This window comes from Lampetra planeri, chromosome 26 (assembly GCF_965212315.1).
Source record: "Lampetra planeri chromosome 26, kcLamPlan1.2.h2, whole genome shotgun sequence".
NCBI lineage: Eukaryota > Metazoa > Chordata > Hyperoartia > Petromyzontiformes > Petromyzontidae > Lampetra > Lampetra planeri.
In genome coordinates, this window is record NC_136132.1 from 1,281,571 (window position 1) to 1,296,658 (window position 15,088).

Here is a 15,088-nt window from a genome sequence, read left to right on the forward strand (position 1 = left end):
TCTTGCCCTCTCTTATCATCTTCATTCAATATCGTCTCTCTCTCTGTCCCTCCTCCTTGTGCCCAATCCCATTTTCAGTAATTCTTCCTCCTAGAACCTCGCCACTGGAATCAACTTCCCTTGCACATTAAGCACAGTCCCCCTTCATTAACCTCCTTCCATTCCTCTCTTAAAGCCTCACCTTCTCTCCTGCTCATTGTCTTCCTCTTCCCTCCACTCATCCCATCCATACCCTACCCTTTCGCGATGCATAAGTACCCCCTTATCACTGTCACCCATTTCTCAACCCTTGCACGCCCCTGCCATCTAAATCATTCGATTCTGTCACCGTTTTTTTACCGTCAAGTGCCGTCAGTGAAGGCGCTCTATAAATATAAAATTAGATTAGATTATAAAAGGCAGTGGGTTACAAGGGGAAAAAATAATGAATTATCCCTCATACGCCAGTTTCTATATTTTATGCTGCGTAGTGATGTTAATGACAAACTTGGTGCGAGTTTGGTTTTGCTAGCCAACACTGCACTCAGCTATGGAATCTCATTGCATAGGGCTACAGTGCTGTACACACTTCTACAGAGGCACTTACTGAATAACATCGTGCATATTTACTCATATTTACTCAGACTTAAAATAAATGCAATTGCCAGCGTGTAACTTTTGCATAGTTTTTTATTATTTGTTTTTTTAAACGTATTTTAGTTTTTTTTGTTTATTTTATATTTTACAATTAAACAGTTTCGTGATAAAAAAGGCACAATTTACAGTGAACACAGAAAAAGGCAAGGTTACACAAAAAACGCCAGAAGCAAACGTGCTTGAAATAAAGCTGTACAACAGAACCCAAGCTCAAGAGACGCAGCAGCGACTCAACAGCTTCTCAGCCATTTACACTGCAGCACACACACGTACATATGTCAGAACATCATTTACACATGGCAAGCGTCAGGTTCATTTCTTGAACTTTCTATAGTTACTTACAGACTCGACATATTCAAACGGAATAAAATGAATATAAAAGCGACGGATTATATACAGATCACCATCATTTGCCCATATACCTACTAAGCATTACTACCATAATCCAAGAAAGTTGTCGTCTTGTTTACATGAACCTTAAACCAAAGTTAGGTTTTTATAGTGGATACGTTCTAACGGTGATATGTGCTAATATTATTCCAATTAAGGACTCTACACATTGACTTTGGAATGTGTATATCCTTTTGCTGAATACAGTGGCATATTCAACTTCTACTGATCATGAGAATTTTAAACTTTAAACTTTTATACCACCTTACATCTTTAAATGTCGCTTTCACTCTTTAAATATAGAGTAGCGGAATGTACGGACACTCACAATCACAGTAATGCAGGCATAAATAAAGTGAACACCAAACTGCTTTCAGTCCAACAACCGTGTGTGCGCGACTGTTCATGTTACGGATGCACAACATTCTAAAACACTCACGCCATGCGTTCACCTCAACCATATGAGATATGTCAGCTCACCATAATGACCACAAAGCAAGATTCTCACAATGCCCTTTTCTGTTGCTTTGCTGAAACAATTACTTCCACACATCAAGTATACCCTGAGGTTTTTTTTGCTACACTGTACACATGCGATATTACACAATCGGACCAACCGACGCCAGACCACAAACACGCGTAAGTTTTTTAACAATTTTTTTTTTAAACACAAGTTCGATTCCCGACCGGTCCTCAGAAAGAACTGCACTTTCTATATTTATGTTCATTTCCACCAGCATTTTGCTAAATTGTCAAGTATGACGCACTTCAACATTGTCGAAATCTTTAGGTCAACATTTCTGTGAAGACAGAAAAGGCTTTTCTGTAAACTGTGTTCTTGTAGCACCATTAACACAGAACCCGAGATTGTAGCCGATTGGCTTTAGAACCTAAACTACACAGTACATCAATTTATGTACACAAATACTCAAAACATGTTTTGTCTTCTCATAATATGACATTAAAACACAAAGCAATTGCGCCATATGTCTCTATTCAGTACAGGTACTTCGTTTGAAACTATGAAACTGGCAAAAAAATATATACATTAATGTAGTGGGTCACATTAACAGCATGTTCATCTGCACTCGGGGGCCAAACCACGGTTTCCAGAGTGTCAGCCTGGTGTAGAGCTGACCTTATATTATCTCTCAATTTCTGCTTAATTTGATTAATCAAATACAATAAACTAGCATGTAATTTGCACAATTTTCATAAATAATGATGCTGGACGCAAGATTGAGGTAGGCAAGGATTAGCGATGTCGTCATCAGTGCATCACGCTGGGCGTGCACCGCTTTGAGTTTCCTGTGTATTGGAGACTAATTAATTAAAAAAATGTATAATCAATGAATCCAATAGTTTCAACGAGAGTATGGTGCTGCAAATATATATAATAAAATACAAAATGATTTACTGGTCACATGTGCGCACTCAGAGGGCTCACATCTCCTGTTTACCATCCTGAGACAGTGTGGAAATGTCACATTCTTATGGCGGGGGCAAGTCTATCCATAGGACATCAACCGTTGACTTCCCCGCAGCGTGTTACTCATCTATCAATCCGGGGAGGGGAGGCGGGTGTTCAACCCCCAATCAGGACTTGAACTCGCAACCTTCCGCTCACGAGCTGATGGCTCTAACATGGAGCTACCTGCAAGTCATGAATAGCTACCAAATGTCATTCTATTTACTGGCTAGACATTCGAGTGGCACTTCGGGACAACCGATATAGCATTTACTACAGGTGAATATGCTGGCAATTATTTCCCACAATACCCTTTCATTAATGTGCCATGCTTGCATTTAAAACAAAAATCATAATATGAAAACAAATATTAAACAAAAACGTTTCAATCTAAATGTATTTCAGAGACGTCAATCACTCAATATTAATCATTGTGAAACATGCATTTTCAAAGCTTAGCATCAAATGGTAGTCAAAGTACAACTAATAAAACATTACTCAGTTTACAAAGATAAAATAAAGCACAATAAAATATCCTGAAAGTGACAAATATTAGGTAAACACACAAAAATTACCTTCATGAACCATAAAACGGTCAACAATCATTTTAAACAGATGATGCCAATGCAGTACAGTACTTGAGTACAAAAAACCTACATAATATGCTAGTAAAAATGTTACTTTTAAACAAATATATTCAAAAGCAACTGTAAGGACGCTGTGAAACCAGAATATTTAAATACACTACAGCACAGTATTAAATTAGAAGGTGCAATATTGGGGTTGATGTTTGACTTTGCAATCTGTTGAACATCTACTTTTCTTGTTTACACTATTAATTAATGACATTCCTGATTGCGTATTGAAATATATTTTCCCTGGAATATTTAACTAAAAATAATATTTTACAGCCCCTAGTCAATTTACAGCTGGATGATTGTGAAGGTTTAACCATATTTCATCGTACTCGCAAGTACGAGTTTATGAATCACATTGGCCCGGGACCGATTCATATATCACTCACCACTGACTGTGGCTGGAAATAGAACTCAGGTTGTCGGGTTCATAGCGCAGCACTGCTGCACCCCAAAAGGAGATTATTTACATTTGCAATGGGTTAGACAAGAATGACTAAATATTCATAGCGGTGATTCACGTTAGTAAATTGAAACCATTACAATAAATTTTATTTATTTATTAAATATTCCAGTGAAACCAGATTGATTTTGGTTTTAAATCATATAGCAAGCAGGGGGGGGAGGGCAGATAAAATATTCACTAATATAGCCAAGCTACAAAACTGCACATTTTCCATGTTGCTCACATACGGCAATTAAACAGTTGTGCACTTTGACAATTGCAATAGTTGAGCCGTACATGACAAGGGTAAATTATATTATTAAGCTTTTTCGGAGATTTGGAGTGTAAGTATGGCCATGAATTTATAATTATTTGTTTCTGGCAGCAAGTTGAAGTTCATATTATTTGTTACATGGATCATCCCGTTTAGCCAGTTTCCTGACTATTTTACAAGGGAGATTCATGGTGCGTGAGATCCACGTGAACGATGTCCTCATGTTTTTTGTTTGTTTTGGCACTGTGAAAAGCCTCAACTGAATTCGAGAACAGCACATCGTCACAGGGGCAAGTTACTTTGCTTCTACATTTTTTTGCAAGACATTTACTGGATAATTGGTTTTTTACCCTTCTATCTGGCAACAAAACTGACACCTTTTTACAAGGAGTCATGTTTGCATAGACCGCAATACCTGCAGTCATAATACAAACAAAAGACATAACTCTGATAATGTGCACTGTCCTTGAAGTTGATTGGTCCACACCCGAGACAGCTTTCCTTGAAGACAGCTTTCCTTAGAGCCTAGTCTCACATGGGTTGGACCAGATGACGCCAAAAGGCGCACAACTCAAAGACAATGCACCATCAGAGTATGAGAGCTCGGGGCAAGCATCTACACTATGGGAACCTCATTTGCCAGTAAAAATATGATAATTGGTTTTTTACCCTTCTATCTGGCAACAAAACTGACACCTTTTTACAAGGAGTCATGTTTGCATAGACCGCAATACCTGCAGTCATAATACAAACAAAAGACATAACTCTGATAATGTGCACTGTCCTTGAAGTTGATTGGTCCACACCCGAGACAGCAATCAACTTCAAGGACAGTGCACATTATCAGAGTTATGTCTTTTGTTTGTATTATGACTGCAGGTATTGCGGTCTATGCAAACATGACTCCTTGTAAAAAGGTGTCAGTTTTGTTGCCAGATAGAAGGGTAAAAAACCAATTATCATATTTTTACTGGCAAATGAGGTTCCCATAGTGTACATTTACTGGAGTTGTAAGGAAGTTTCTGGCCCGAGAATATTTTATTTCTTCCAGAACATACCTATTCAATAAGCCTGTTTTATGTGTACATTAACCGTCACAGCAATGCGTTAACAAAAACAGTTGTAACTGCAATTGAGTATTTTTCTTTTATCCTCCGAATGATTTGGAACATTGGGTGAAGGGGGTGCGTTTTGGTCCTCAGTCTTCAAGTCTCTCATCTTCAGCCTCTTCTGCTGCTCTGCGAGCCATGAGTATATTTCCACAGTCTTGTGTCGCGCCGGGTACAAAAGTACAAAATGTCCATGTGAACACTTTCAAATCAACACCATCAGTGCAAATTAAACAGGGGCAGGGCCTTGTGAACATGGTTCCATAAATAAGGTAATCGATTCAACATTAAAACGCAGACCCACCAGAAAAATAAACATTTTGATAAAATGTGCATGAAATTCTGACTCCCCCCCCCACCCCGCGTGAACCCGTGATGAAAGGTTGACAACGTGAGAGGGGGACACACAAACGTAACTGGGTGGTAACAGGGTTCCTTGATTTACCAAAGAAGCATCACAAACAATATGGAAGAAAAAATATTTGAATATGCACATTTAAAACAGAAATGAACTATACCTTACGATGTAAAGGTACCTTTGCTTTTAAGTGTACTAACTGTATATTTGAAAGGCTGAACTCTATACAACCATTTTATGGTGTAATATTTCAGCAACAACTTGTCACTGGAAATCACTTCTAAAAAGACCGCATTGCCTACCTTTGCGCCTGCTTGTGAATCAAGATCCAGGTGATGTTTAGTCAAGTCGTTTGAGAAAAAAAGCATGCAGCTCTACACAAGTCTACTCAAATTCCAGACATTTACATCTTAAAAAGCGCAACCACGTAAAAAAACAATAAGCTATGTTCATAAGCACACACACACACAGAGAATGACACCAGGGCATGCAAACACACTGACTAAAAACAGTCCTTTTCCCATGTAACTCATGGCTCCAGTCCCATCAAAATTTGTGAGACCTGAATCCGGGCTGCTTTATAACATTTCCCCGGTGCTTGCCAGAAAAGGAGGCCCGGTTCCTGGCGTCATTCTGCCTCTGGAGCTGGCGGCGGCTGGGCTGCAGGCGCGGGCTGCGCAGGCTGACGAGCGTCGAGCGGTGCAGGCGGCGGGCGTTTTCCAACAGGCTGCGGGCCGCGTTCGCTGCCACGCTTGCAGGGGAACGGCGTGGTGCACGGCGCGGGGAGCTGGGCGCTGTGTTGCTGAAAAACAATGTCCATTTTAAAGCTAACTGTAAACGACACAAGCTCATATTCGACGTACAGTAATGCGTATATAAGCTCTCCGATGTGTTTTCGGTTGACATCGCATGCTGTTCGGCACGATGCCTAATAGGCAAAGAGCTTCCGTTCAGTTCCCGATGACGATAGCACAGCACATGCAGTGTCTCTCGTGACGAGAGCACAAAACTAAAAATTGGGTTGAACAGCGTATTGATTGACACGTACGACGTTTCACTCCACGTGCTGGGAGCTTCTTCAGGAATTGAAGCTCCTACACGTGGAGCAAAACGTCACATCATGTCCAACACAACATGCAGTACAATCTAAAAAGGAAACAGATCTATACAACAGAATGACAAAAAAACATTTTTGGTAATTTTACTAATTTTATCCCGATTGTGCTCTCGGTGTCAGATCATGCGAGGTGGAATCCATTTGGATCTCTCACAAAGCGGTGCAAACAGTCCAGTTAGAGAATGGCCCACAGAAGCAAATACTACAAAGCTACCTCTGAGATTATTTCAAGTGACCTGGTCTACACAGTAGAGGGCAGCACTGTCCTATCAACACTGCCATGAACGTATTGTCACATGGCATTCTAACCGATATTTTAATTCTCAGAGCTGGAATAGCCAAATTAATAGCAGAAACAAATGTTGCGTGACTATTTTTTGTGCGCAGTTATCGGTGACTGGGCTGAAACCATCAACTCACTATAATTTCAAAACTAGTTTAATCAGCTTCAAACCCAGAATATCAGCAATGCCAGCTCAGCACTGTAACCTTTTCGGCCACCGAGCCACTGAACTTATTCTAGGTGTTAATTATGCATTTAATGATAACAGTTATAATATAATTATCGCATTAGTACACCATGTGAAAAACACAAGGCTCTTTCACCACTAAATGGGCACTGCTTGCCAGCTAAAAAAGGCACAAACTTGGTCCAGCCTGAATAATCCGCATGTAACGATGCACACATAGATTAAAAGTAATTCTTACGATCATGATACATGTATTGAATCGTGCTTGGGAGAATTGTTTTATATTCATACATGTTGTAAATAATTGGCTCATGTTATCTCTGCGGCCACTTTCGGTTGAATTAACAAGTTAGGAAAAATCATGCATACGCATGGATTATGTAACACTTTCCAACATGTGTTTCTCTTTGGAAGTATTTCATTATCAGTATGAAAGCCATTGGTAGCTATCAGGGCAAAACGCATTTACATCTTAGCAATTCATCTTTTTTATATCTGGTTTGTGTCTCCAAGTTTTGGGAAATTATGACCAATTTGGCCAATTTTCAATAATCTAAGTCCCAAACGGCAAAGGAACTTTATATTACAGGTTAATTCATATTGGATCATAAGAGTTACTGTGCCCTTCGGTTCTTGACTGACAGAGAGAGTTAATAAAGACAGAGTTAACACTTTCAGCCTTTATTGGAAAGCGTAAAAATATGTAGAAAAATAAGTAGATCTTGAATCAGACTACAACCTTAAACGACGACAACACATCACATCGCAAGGGCACAGATTCGTCACACGCCGTATAATCTGTTACCTTTGCGGAGACTCTTGCCCTCCCCTCTGCACGGGGAAGCGTGTCCGATTCTCCGGCCTGCGGCCCTTGGCCTTGCGCCGGGAGGGCTCCTGCCGCGTCCCCCGCGCTGCGGCTGCAGCCACGGCACCATGCAGAGGCTGCCCGCTGGGCCGGCGACGGCGGAAGGCGGCATACACCGACATGCTCGGGTGTTCGATGAGGAGGTTCTCCAGAGGGCTGCTCTCGAGGCCCCGATTGGAGCTGCCTTCTCCCGGTGCTGAGAAACACGGCGGGGGAGCGAGCAGCCAGCTCTCCTCCATGCCCCTCGGAGTGCTGGGCTCGCTCTGGGAGCTGCTCCCGTCAGAAAATTCCGCTGCCAATGCACGGCCGTCCGGGAAGGAGAAGTCCTCGTCATCGTTGCTGCACTCGGGACAGAGCGGAGCTGGGGGCGAGCCCACGCGCTTGGGCAGAATCCAACTTTCCTCAAGTGTGCGTGGACCTTTAAGGCCACTACGCGCTTGAACCGTCGGGCACTCAGTATTTTTGGCTTCTATAGAACAGGCTGAGGAAGTGGCTGGTGGAGGCTCAAACCAATTGTCCACAAAAGAGATCAGCTCGGTAGGTGCAGAATCAAATGAACTGTCACCGCAAGCATTGCCGGTAGCACCAGGGAAATTCACCTGCAGTGGTAGCGTAGGCTGACAATTTCTCGAATCTTCTGCCTCTCGTGAAGTCTCTGCAGGTTGTGTTGGAGTGCCATCCTCAGAGTTGCTGGTATTGGAGGAAGTAGGTTGCTGGTGAGGAGGGTTAAAGCTGTCATTGTCAACTTCATCCGTAAGGGCATCGCGGGTAATATTGCCATTCACGTCTTCTTCGTTCAACGTTGAGTTAAGATTCCAAAGTGACGTTGGGAAAAAGGACAAGCAATAAACACCACAATTAAACCCATGCATATTCATAGCAGACATTCATATAATAACAGCTTAGGTTTATTTAAATGTTTTAAAGAGCGATTAAAACAAAAATAACATTAACAGTATGCTATAAAACCGTGGGCTACATTTTAACTACATATTACACTCGTGGCAATGCTTATGTGATGGATCATTATACTAAATACCTATGATCAAATAATCCGGCACATGTCCAAACCCTTCAGATTTCAGAAGCTAAGCAGATTTTTGCCTGGATAGTCCTTGTATGCCAAGTGTGATCGGCTATGTTCTGCGAGGCTGCGGGGTGACAGTATTGTTGTACTGTAGCGATAAGCTCGAAACATCTATGCACCCCCCGTCTTCATCAACCCGCATTGGCCAGTGAGCAGAAGTATAGTCAAGTTATCTCCGCAGTTCGCATCGCGTGAGGGATGCCCTCATCCAGTGGATTGTCAAAGGGCTGTGCATAAACACTTCTACACACATACTAACCAAGATGTCACCTCACTAAGCATCCACATCAAGATTATATTCTCAACACCTATAGATTCTTAGCTGCATACTGTAATTCATATGAGTAAAGGTGCAGCCCTGCATGTGCTTGTTCACACCAATGCTGGCAAAAGGGCTTCAGCTAGAGGGATCTCGAGTCAGCTTTCTCAAGGTGGTATTTTGGTCTACACTTACAGGCTGGCTGGACATTATGGAGTTAGCATAATTAAAATCACAGTAATATAAGTGAGGTGCGTATCACTTGCCAGTAAGGTCGATGATTATCCAGCCTTCGTCGCCGTCCGACTCGGTCAGTGAAGATGCGCGCCTGGACTGAGGGGCTGGGTTCTCTTCCTCTGGGAACAAGAACCCACTGAGCCTCTGAAACATGGCAGGTCCCTTCACAAGTGAAGGAGGAATGTGTCCGCCCAGGTGTGGCAGGCTTTAGCACCAGTGGTGGCTCGGTCGAACCGTCCCTCGGCAAGTGAAGGTCTCCCCCCTCTCGAGGATGTTTTCATGCGACCCTGAGACACTGCAACAGAAGATGTAAAGCAACTTTTAACCAGCTGAGAATTTTTCTGTTCAATCAAAATGCCTTGAAATTAATCTTTGGGAGAAAATAAATGACATGTAGTATGGATGTTGAAGTAACTTATAATGAATTGATGTGAATTCGTTTTTTTATCAAGTTGGGAAGGGGGGCTATGACAGCTCAAGGTTGAAGGAGACTCAAGTTTGTAATAAGGCATGTCTGAACAGGCCCTTTTCTGCTAAAGTCATCAGAATCCTTGCTTCTGGTGAAGCTAAATGTTATTAGTCACACAAAGTATTGCGCACATACAAATGCCAGGGCATAGAAGTGAATTTGATAAAGGTAAACAGACCTTTCTGCGTGTTCAAAGTCGTGTCAATGTTTCACAGTTATCGTCGTAACAATGTGCAGCAAAATTGGAAGGTGGATGACCCTTTGACCGCATTCTTTCTCATGGAACCAAGGAGCTGGGAGGGCAGATGTGACCCAACTGCGTCAGCTATTTTGTGATCCATCACTTTAATTATGCGCCCACTAACAGTTGGAACAAAAAAATATCACATCCCCTTGTTGTGTGGCTCTACCCGAGCACTTGGGGTGGTGTGAATAAACCATCGCAGATCCATCACTACCTCCAAGAGCAGATTCGAGGCTGAAAACCACAAAGCATTATCAGCATGTTATGTGGTAACCCTGGACCATGCCCTTTTTATCTGCTGCCCTACAAAGTATGGCAGGAAAATATCCCTATGCTTGGTTACGTTGATGTTTTATATACACCACATCGACACGTATACCATTAAGCGGCTAATAACAAATTAAATTCATTGGTGTTGTGGGCTTAAATCACGCAACTTTACCTCCCTGGGGATGCTCTGTGGTAAAGTATAAGAGACAACAACAGGAAGGCGTATTTGTCTTATAACTGGACCTTATTGAAGGAATGTTCTATATAAACCGCAGCATTGACATAGATGGGGCATGGAAAGTCATATCAAAGTAGCCACAAAATGTGGGAAGTGCCAAAAAGCCATCGACAACACGTTGCTAAGCTGTTGTGCAAGATCTGGAAAACAAACGTTAGTGCAAATAATTAATTATTTTAAGGGGATTATGACCATGTCTTTAATACCATCACACTGGCATAATGCGGTCCAACAGTTCTGTGTTAACCAAGGCCGTAGCCATGGAGTCAACATTGGGGGCCCCCAAACCTTCCAGGGGGTCTGGGGGTCCCCCCCCTCAGAAAAAAAAATCTGAATTTGAAAAGAATTTCCTGCCTAAAATATTAAAAAATTCACCAACACATAAGATGGACTTTTTATTTATTTTTTACAATAATGTCTAATAGTGTATTGTATTACATTGCTCTGTTTTTTTTTATTTTTTTACCTTATCTTGTTTCATCATATGTAATGGCAGAGATTACGGATTAATAAAGTACAATCATAACCACAATCATATAAACAGAAATCTATTTTATAGCAATATATTGGGGGGGATGTTTTGAGCATATTTTAATATTGGGAGGGGATGTTTCCCCCCCAATATATATTATAATTACGGCAATGGTGTTAACAGCAAATCATTGGGAGCTGCGTATTGTGTGGAGAACGAGCGTGATTCACACTGTAAAGGGCAGATGGATCTTTGACGCATAAACACGTTTCATAACAGCGAGGTCATAAAAGCCATATATATACACACACACATGTAAACACAATTACAGGACCATTAACTAGTGCGGTAAAAATAAAGTCTTATCAAAATGACGCTATTTGTTTGGGCCATGCGTTGTTAGATGTGTTTACTCCCCCAAGGTGTTATTGATGCGCAAGGGGACAAATGATCGATCACGTTCACGTCACGGTGAGGAGCCGACGTCTCAACTCTCGACCAATGGCAACGGCGACAAAACAAAGCACGTCACGGAATCCTGTTTTGAACCAGGCTCCAATTTTTATCCCCGTCTCTTTATTTAGCTGCAGTTTCTGGTTTGGCATGCCGCTCTCTTAGCAATTTTTTTTGGGGGGTTACAAAGACAACAAAACGTTGCGTTCCAAAACTTGTGAAATACTTTTTTCTCCCCCTCTCACTTTATTACTTATCGTACAAGTGTCATGATAAGATGTGCAAAAGAATGTAGCGCGATATATAAGTGTTGGGCGAAGCAGCGGCTGCTCGGGGCATGTTTGGACTCGTCCGCTCCACACGCAAGTGCGAGAGACGTGGTGGTGGTGGTGGGGGGGTCATCTCTGACAAGGCTACGACAGGGACTGCGTTGACACGGAGCAACAACAAACGTGGATTGCACCAGCCATCGAGAGCAGCCCTGCCCATTGCCTGGGACACCCAGCCCACAGTTTATTTCTGCACCTCAAGCATCACCGTGAACCCTATATACCCAGGTCATAGCTTATTAAAATAAACATCTATTTTGCACGTAAGAATTGGGGATCAATAACTGTGATTTATCAGCAGCCATAATGAAATTATCCCCCAGTCTCCGTCTCTCACGGTTTTGTAATTCGCCTAAACACCTGCACACGATCTGGTTTCAATAATAATAATGTTCAAATCTAGAATAATAATGTTCATTTTAATCTAATAAAGCCTCACCTCATTTTTTTTTCAGGAGGGTCCTACATTGGGGATGTTTCGTCAAATCCAATTATAAGTGGCTTGTGGGGATAAACTGTAGAACTCGGAAAACCACTTAAACACACACACTTGGGGATAACACTCAGAGCGCAGCAAAGATAGATTCAATAATCTGTACTGTCCCACCATACTGGCCACCTCGCAGCACACAACCCCAAACCCTGGTCCGCATCCTTCTCTGTGGGCAGTGTTCCATCCAACTACAGTCGCTAACCAATCCTGCCCCTACATCTTTACTTAATTCCTGCCCATACCCCCACCCACCACCACCACCCCTATCGTCCCATCACCAAAATTCAACCCTCAAAATAACATCCCGTAACAGCCGCTCTCCCGAACCAGAACAAAACACTCAAACCCCGGCCTGCGTGCTGTGTTCCCCCCCCTCTCTCTCCACCCCTGCTTTTCATTTATTATTTATTCGCTTTTTGTACACGATGTTCCGCGGGGCCCCTGTGTGCGCGTCGCTTAGCCCAAAGGACGTCATCCGAAACACTGGGAAGGGCTTCAAACCTCGCTCGCTCGCACGCAACCACCCACACCCACCCACGCCTCCTCCTCTGCCCTGCCGAGCAGAGGAGAGACCTCGGCCCCATTCAGCTCTTTGCCTGCACACCCCCATCCATTGGCGCCTAGTAACAAGCCTTATTCCGAACCGGGCTGCCCAATGATTGCTCAGCGTGTGGACGTTGCTGGGTCATATTTCTAGCCGGCGTCAGCGGAATCCCACAGCCACCACCAACCACCACCACCACCACCACTTTGTCGTCCACCACTACCACCACTATCCCCCACCATCAGCAACTACCTCTTTCTTCATCCCCGCCACCACCACCACCACAAATCAACAAGCCACTGCCCCCCACTCTCCTCCGCCCTCCTGCCCTCAAACAAAGAGATTTCCTCGACATCACCGCTGCTAAGGGACACGAAGTTCCTCCCCAGGATTATGGTCTGCAGCTTTAGGGACAAAGACGCACCTAATGTTATTACCCAGTCTCACGTGTTAACACACACACACGCCCAGAATCAGCAGCTGTATTTATGCTGGGGGAATCCGATGAGCTATAAAGCTCTTTTGCACAGATGATGCCCAAACGCACAGTAGTAGTGTGCATAGAAATATATTTTCTTTTCAACCAAAAATGTGTCACTCTACCAGTGTGTGTGTGTGCGACACCACGCCAGCCTCACGTCAATGACCACCACAGTCCTGGGTTTATATTGACGTGAAATTGTTAGCAGTCTCTGCTGTGCCGATTTTAACACGTTTAATTGTTGGTATTATCTTGTAAAACAAAACCAACAACCCACGTCTCATTATTAACGTGTAGACATATATACGTGTATATATATGGGTATATATATAGTCCTTCAAGCCAACGTGTGCCATGTACTGTATAATACCACAACAACAGCTTTTTATATAATTATTATTATTCTCACGCTCCGAACGCGGATGTATCCAGATACAATAACATTACGCAGTTGATGTTGACTCTGGAGTAACAATGTTGGCGATTGCTCAGGCCAAGCATTGGCCATTGCAGCAGTGAACTAGGAAGGGAGTAAACAACTCACGGTTACCGCAGTCCACAGATTATACAATGTACATACCCCATGTGTACACACGTACATACATATTCCATGTGTGTAACATACACATGGGCGTACAGTGATGTGTTACAGCACCATCTGTAGGGCAAGTGTTGCCTAACGGCAGTCTGGTCTACCACGCTACACACACGAAGACAAAGATCGCGTCCCCACCACCATCCAGTTCTTGCGAGCACCTATGAAGGCCGGCACGAATAAGTGGTGGTGTCGTACATGGTAGGGCCAGTACCATCCCCGCCAGGACGATCTTGTCTCTCCCCAGGTGCTGGTGTTTACACACCGCAAGCACGCACTCGTTTGAGGTCAAGTCGACCAAGAAGAGGCCCAGAACAAACGCACACACACGCATATTCCCTGCGCAATAACAAAAAAACCCAACCTCAAACGCACCAAAGTCAGCCAGCTGAATAGGAGCCAAGGGCAGGGGAGTCTCGAAAAGCCCAGAGCAGGAGGGAGAGACGCCATGGTGAACGAGAAAGTCGTAGCAAAGACAACGCCAGGCGTCTACGGCAGCAGCAACAGCAGCAGCCACACAAGGTGGTGGAGGGAGAAGACATTGGCCCGCAGAGCATAACCAGAATGCTGGGGGTTCAACCCCGGGATGTGTTGTGTGTGCGTGCGTCTCTTACCTCGGGGGGGAACAGGGCAGCAGCTTGCACCCGCCGCCGTCGTGCACCGCGATATTCGTCGTCGTCGATTTAAACACACACACGCGCACAATAATGTAATAATTATAGATATATATTTAAAAATATGATTTTATTTAATTGTTTGTTACAAAAATACGGTATATTTCCCCGACGCTCCGAGCCTGCCTCCGCCTTTGTTTATCCCGAGCTAAGTGCTTTAATACTTTTCTCCCCTCCTTTTTTGTTGTGTTTTTTTTTCCTGGAGCCCGAAACAGCTGATCGCGCGTGACGTCACGCCCCCAACACCATACAGGGCGAGGCCGCGCCCCCCCCCTTCCCTCCCCCCCCTCACAGCTGCTCGAGCACGCGCAACGCCCCGCACCGCCCCCAGCACCATATAAGGCGAGACCACGCCCCCTTTTCCCCATAGCCACTCACAGCAGCTCGAACGCGCGCGACGCCCCGCCCACCACCAACACCGTATAAGGCGAGGCCACGCCTTCTCTGTTCCCCGTAGCCACTCACAGCTGTGTTTT

At 43.6% G+C, this 15,088-nt stretch overlaps 1 protein-coding gene across 1 annotated transcript; it reads right to left on the minus strand.

The window, feature by feature from the left end:
• Positions 1-651: 651 nt before the first annotated feature.
• On the minus strand, positions 652-14,770 carry LOC144727551 (uncharacterized). The gene is made up of 4 exons (XM_078606421.1): positions 14,553-14,770; positions 9,380-9,645; positions 7,708-8,554; positions 652-6,117 (listed from the first exon to the last, which is right to left on the minus strand). The coding sequence occupies exons 2-4, from the start codon at positions 9,501-9,503 to the stop codon at positions 5,862-5,864; spliced, it is 1,227 nt and encodes a 408-aa protein (XP_078462547.1). The 5' UTR covers positions 9,504-9,645; positions 14,553-14,770; the 3' UTR covers positions 652-5,861.
• Between the last annotated feature and the right edge of the window lie 318 nt (positions 14,771-15,088).

Coding starts and splice junctions, on each gene's coding strand:
- LOC144727551 (XM_078606421.1), bottom strand. CDS start 9,503: ATGTTTCAGAGGCTCAGTGGGTTCTTGTTCCCAGAGGAAGAGAACCCA. Junction 8,555..9,379: donor GATAATCATCGACCTTACTG/GCAAGTGATACG, acceptor TGAACGAAGAAG/ACGTGAATGGCAATATTACC. Junction 6,118..7,707: donor GGGCAAGAGTCTCCGCAAAG/GTAACAGATTAT, acceptor ATTGTTTTTCAG/CAACACAGCGCCCAGCTCCC.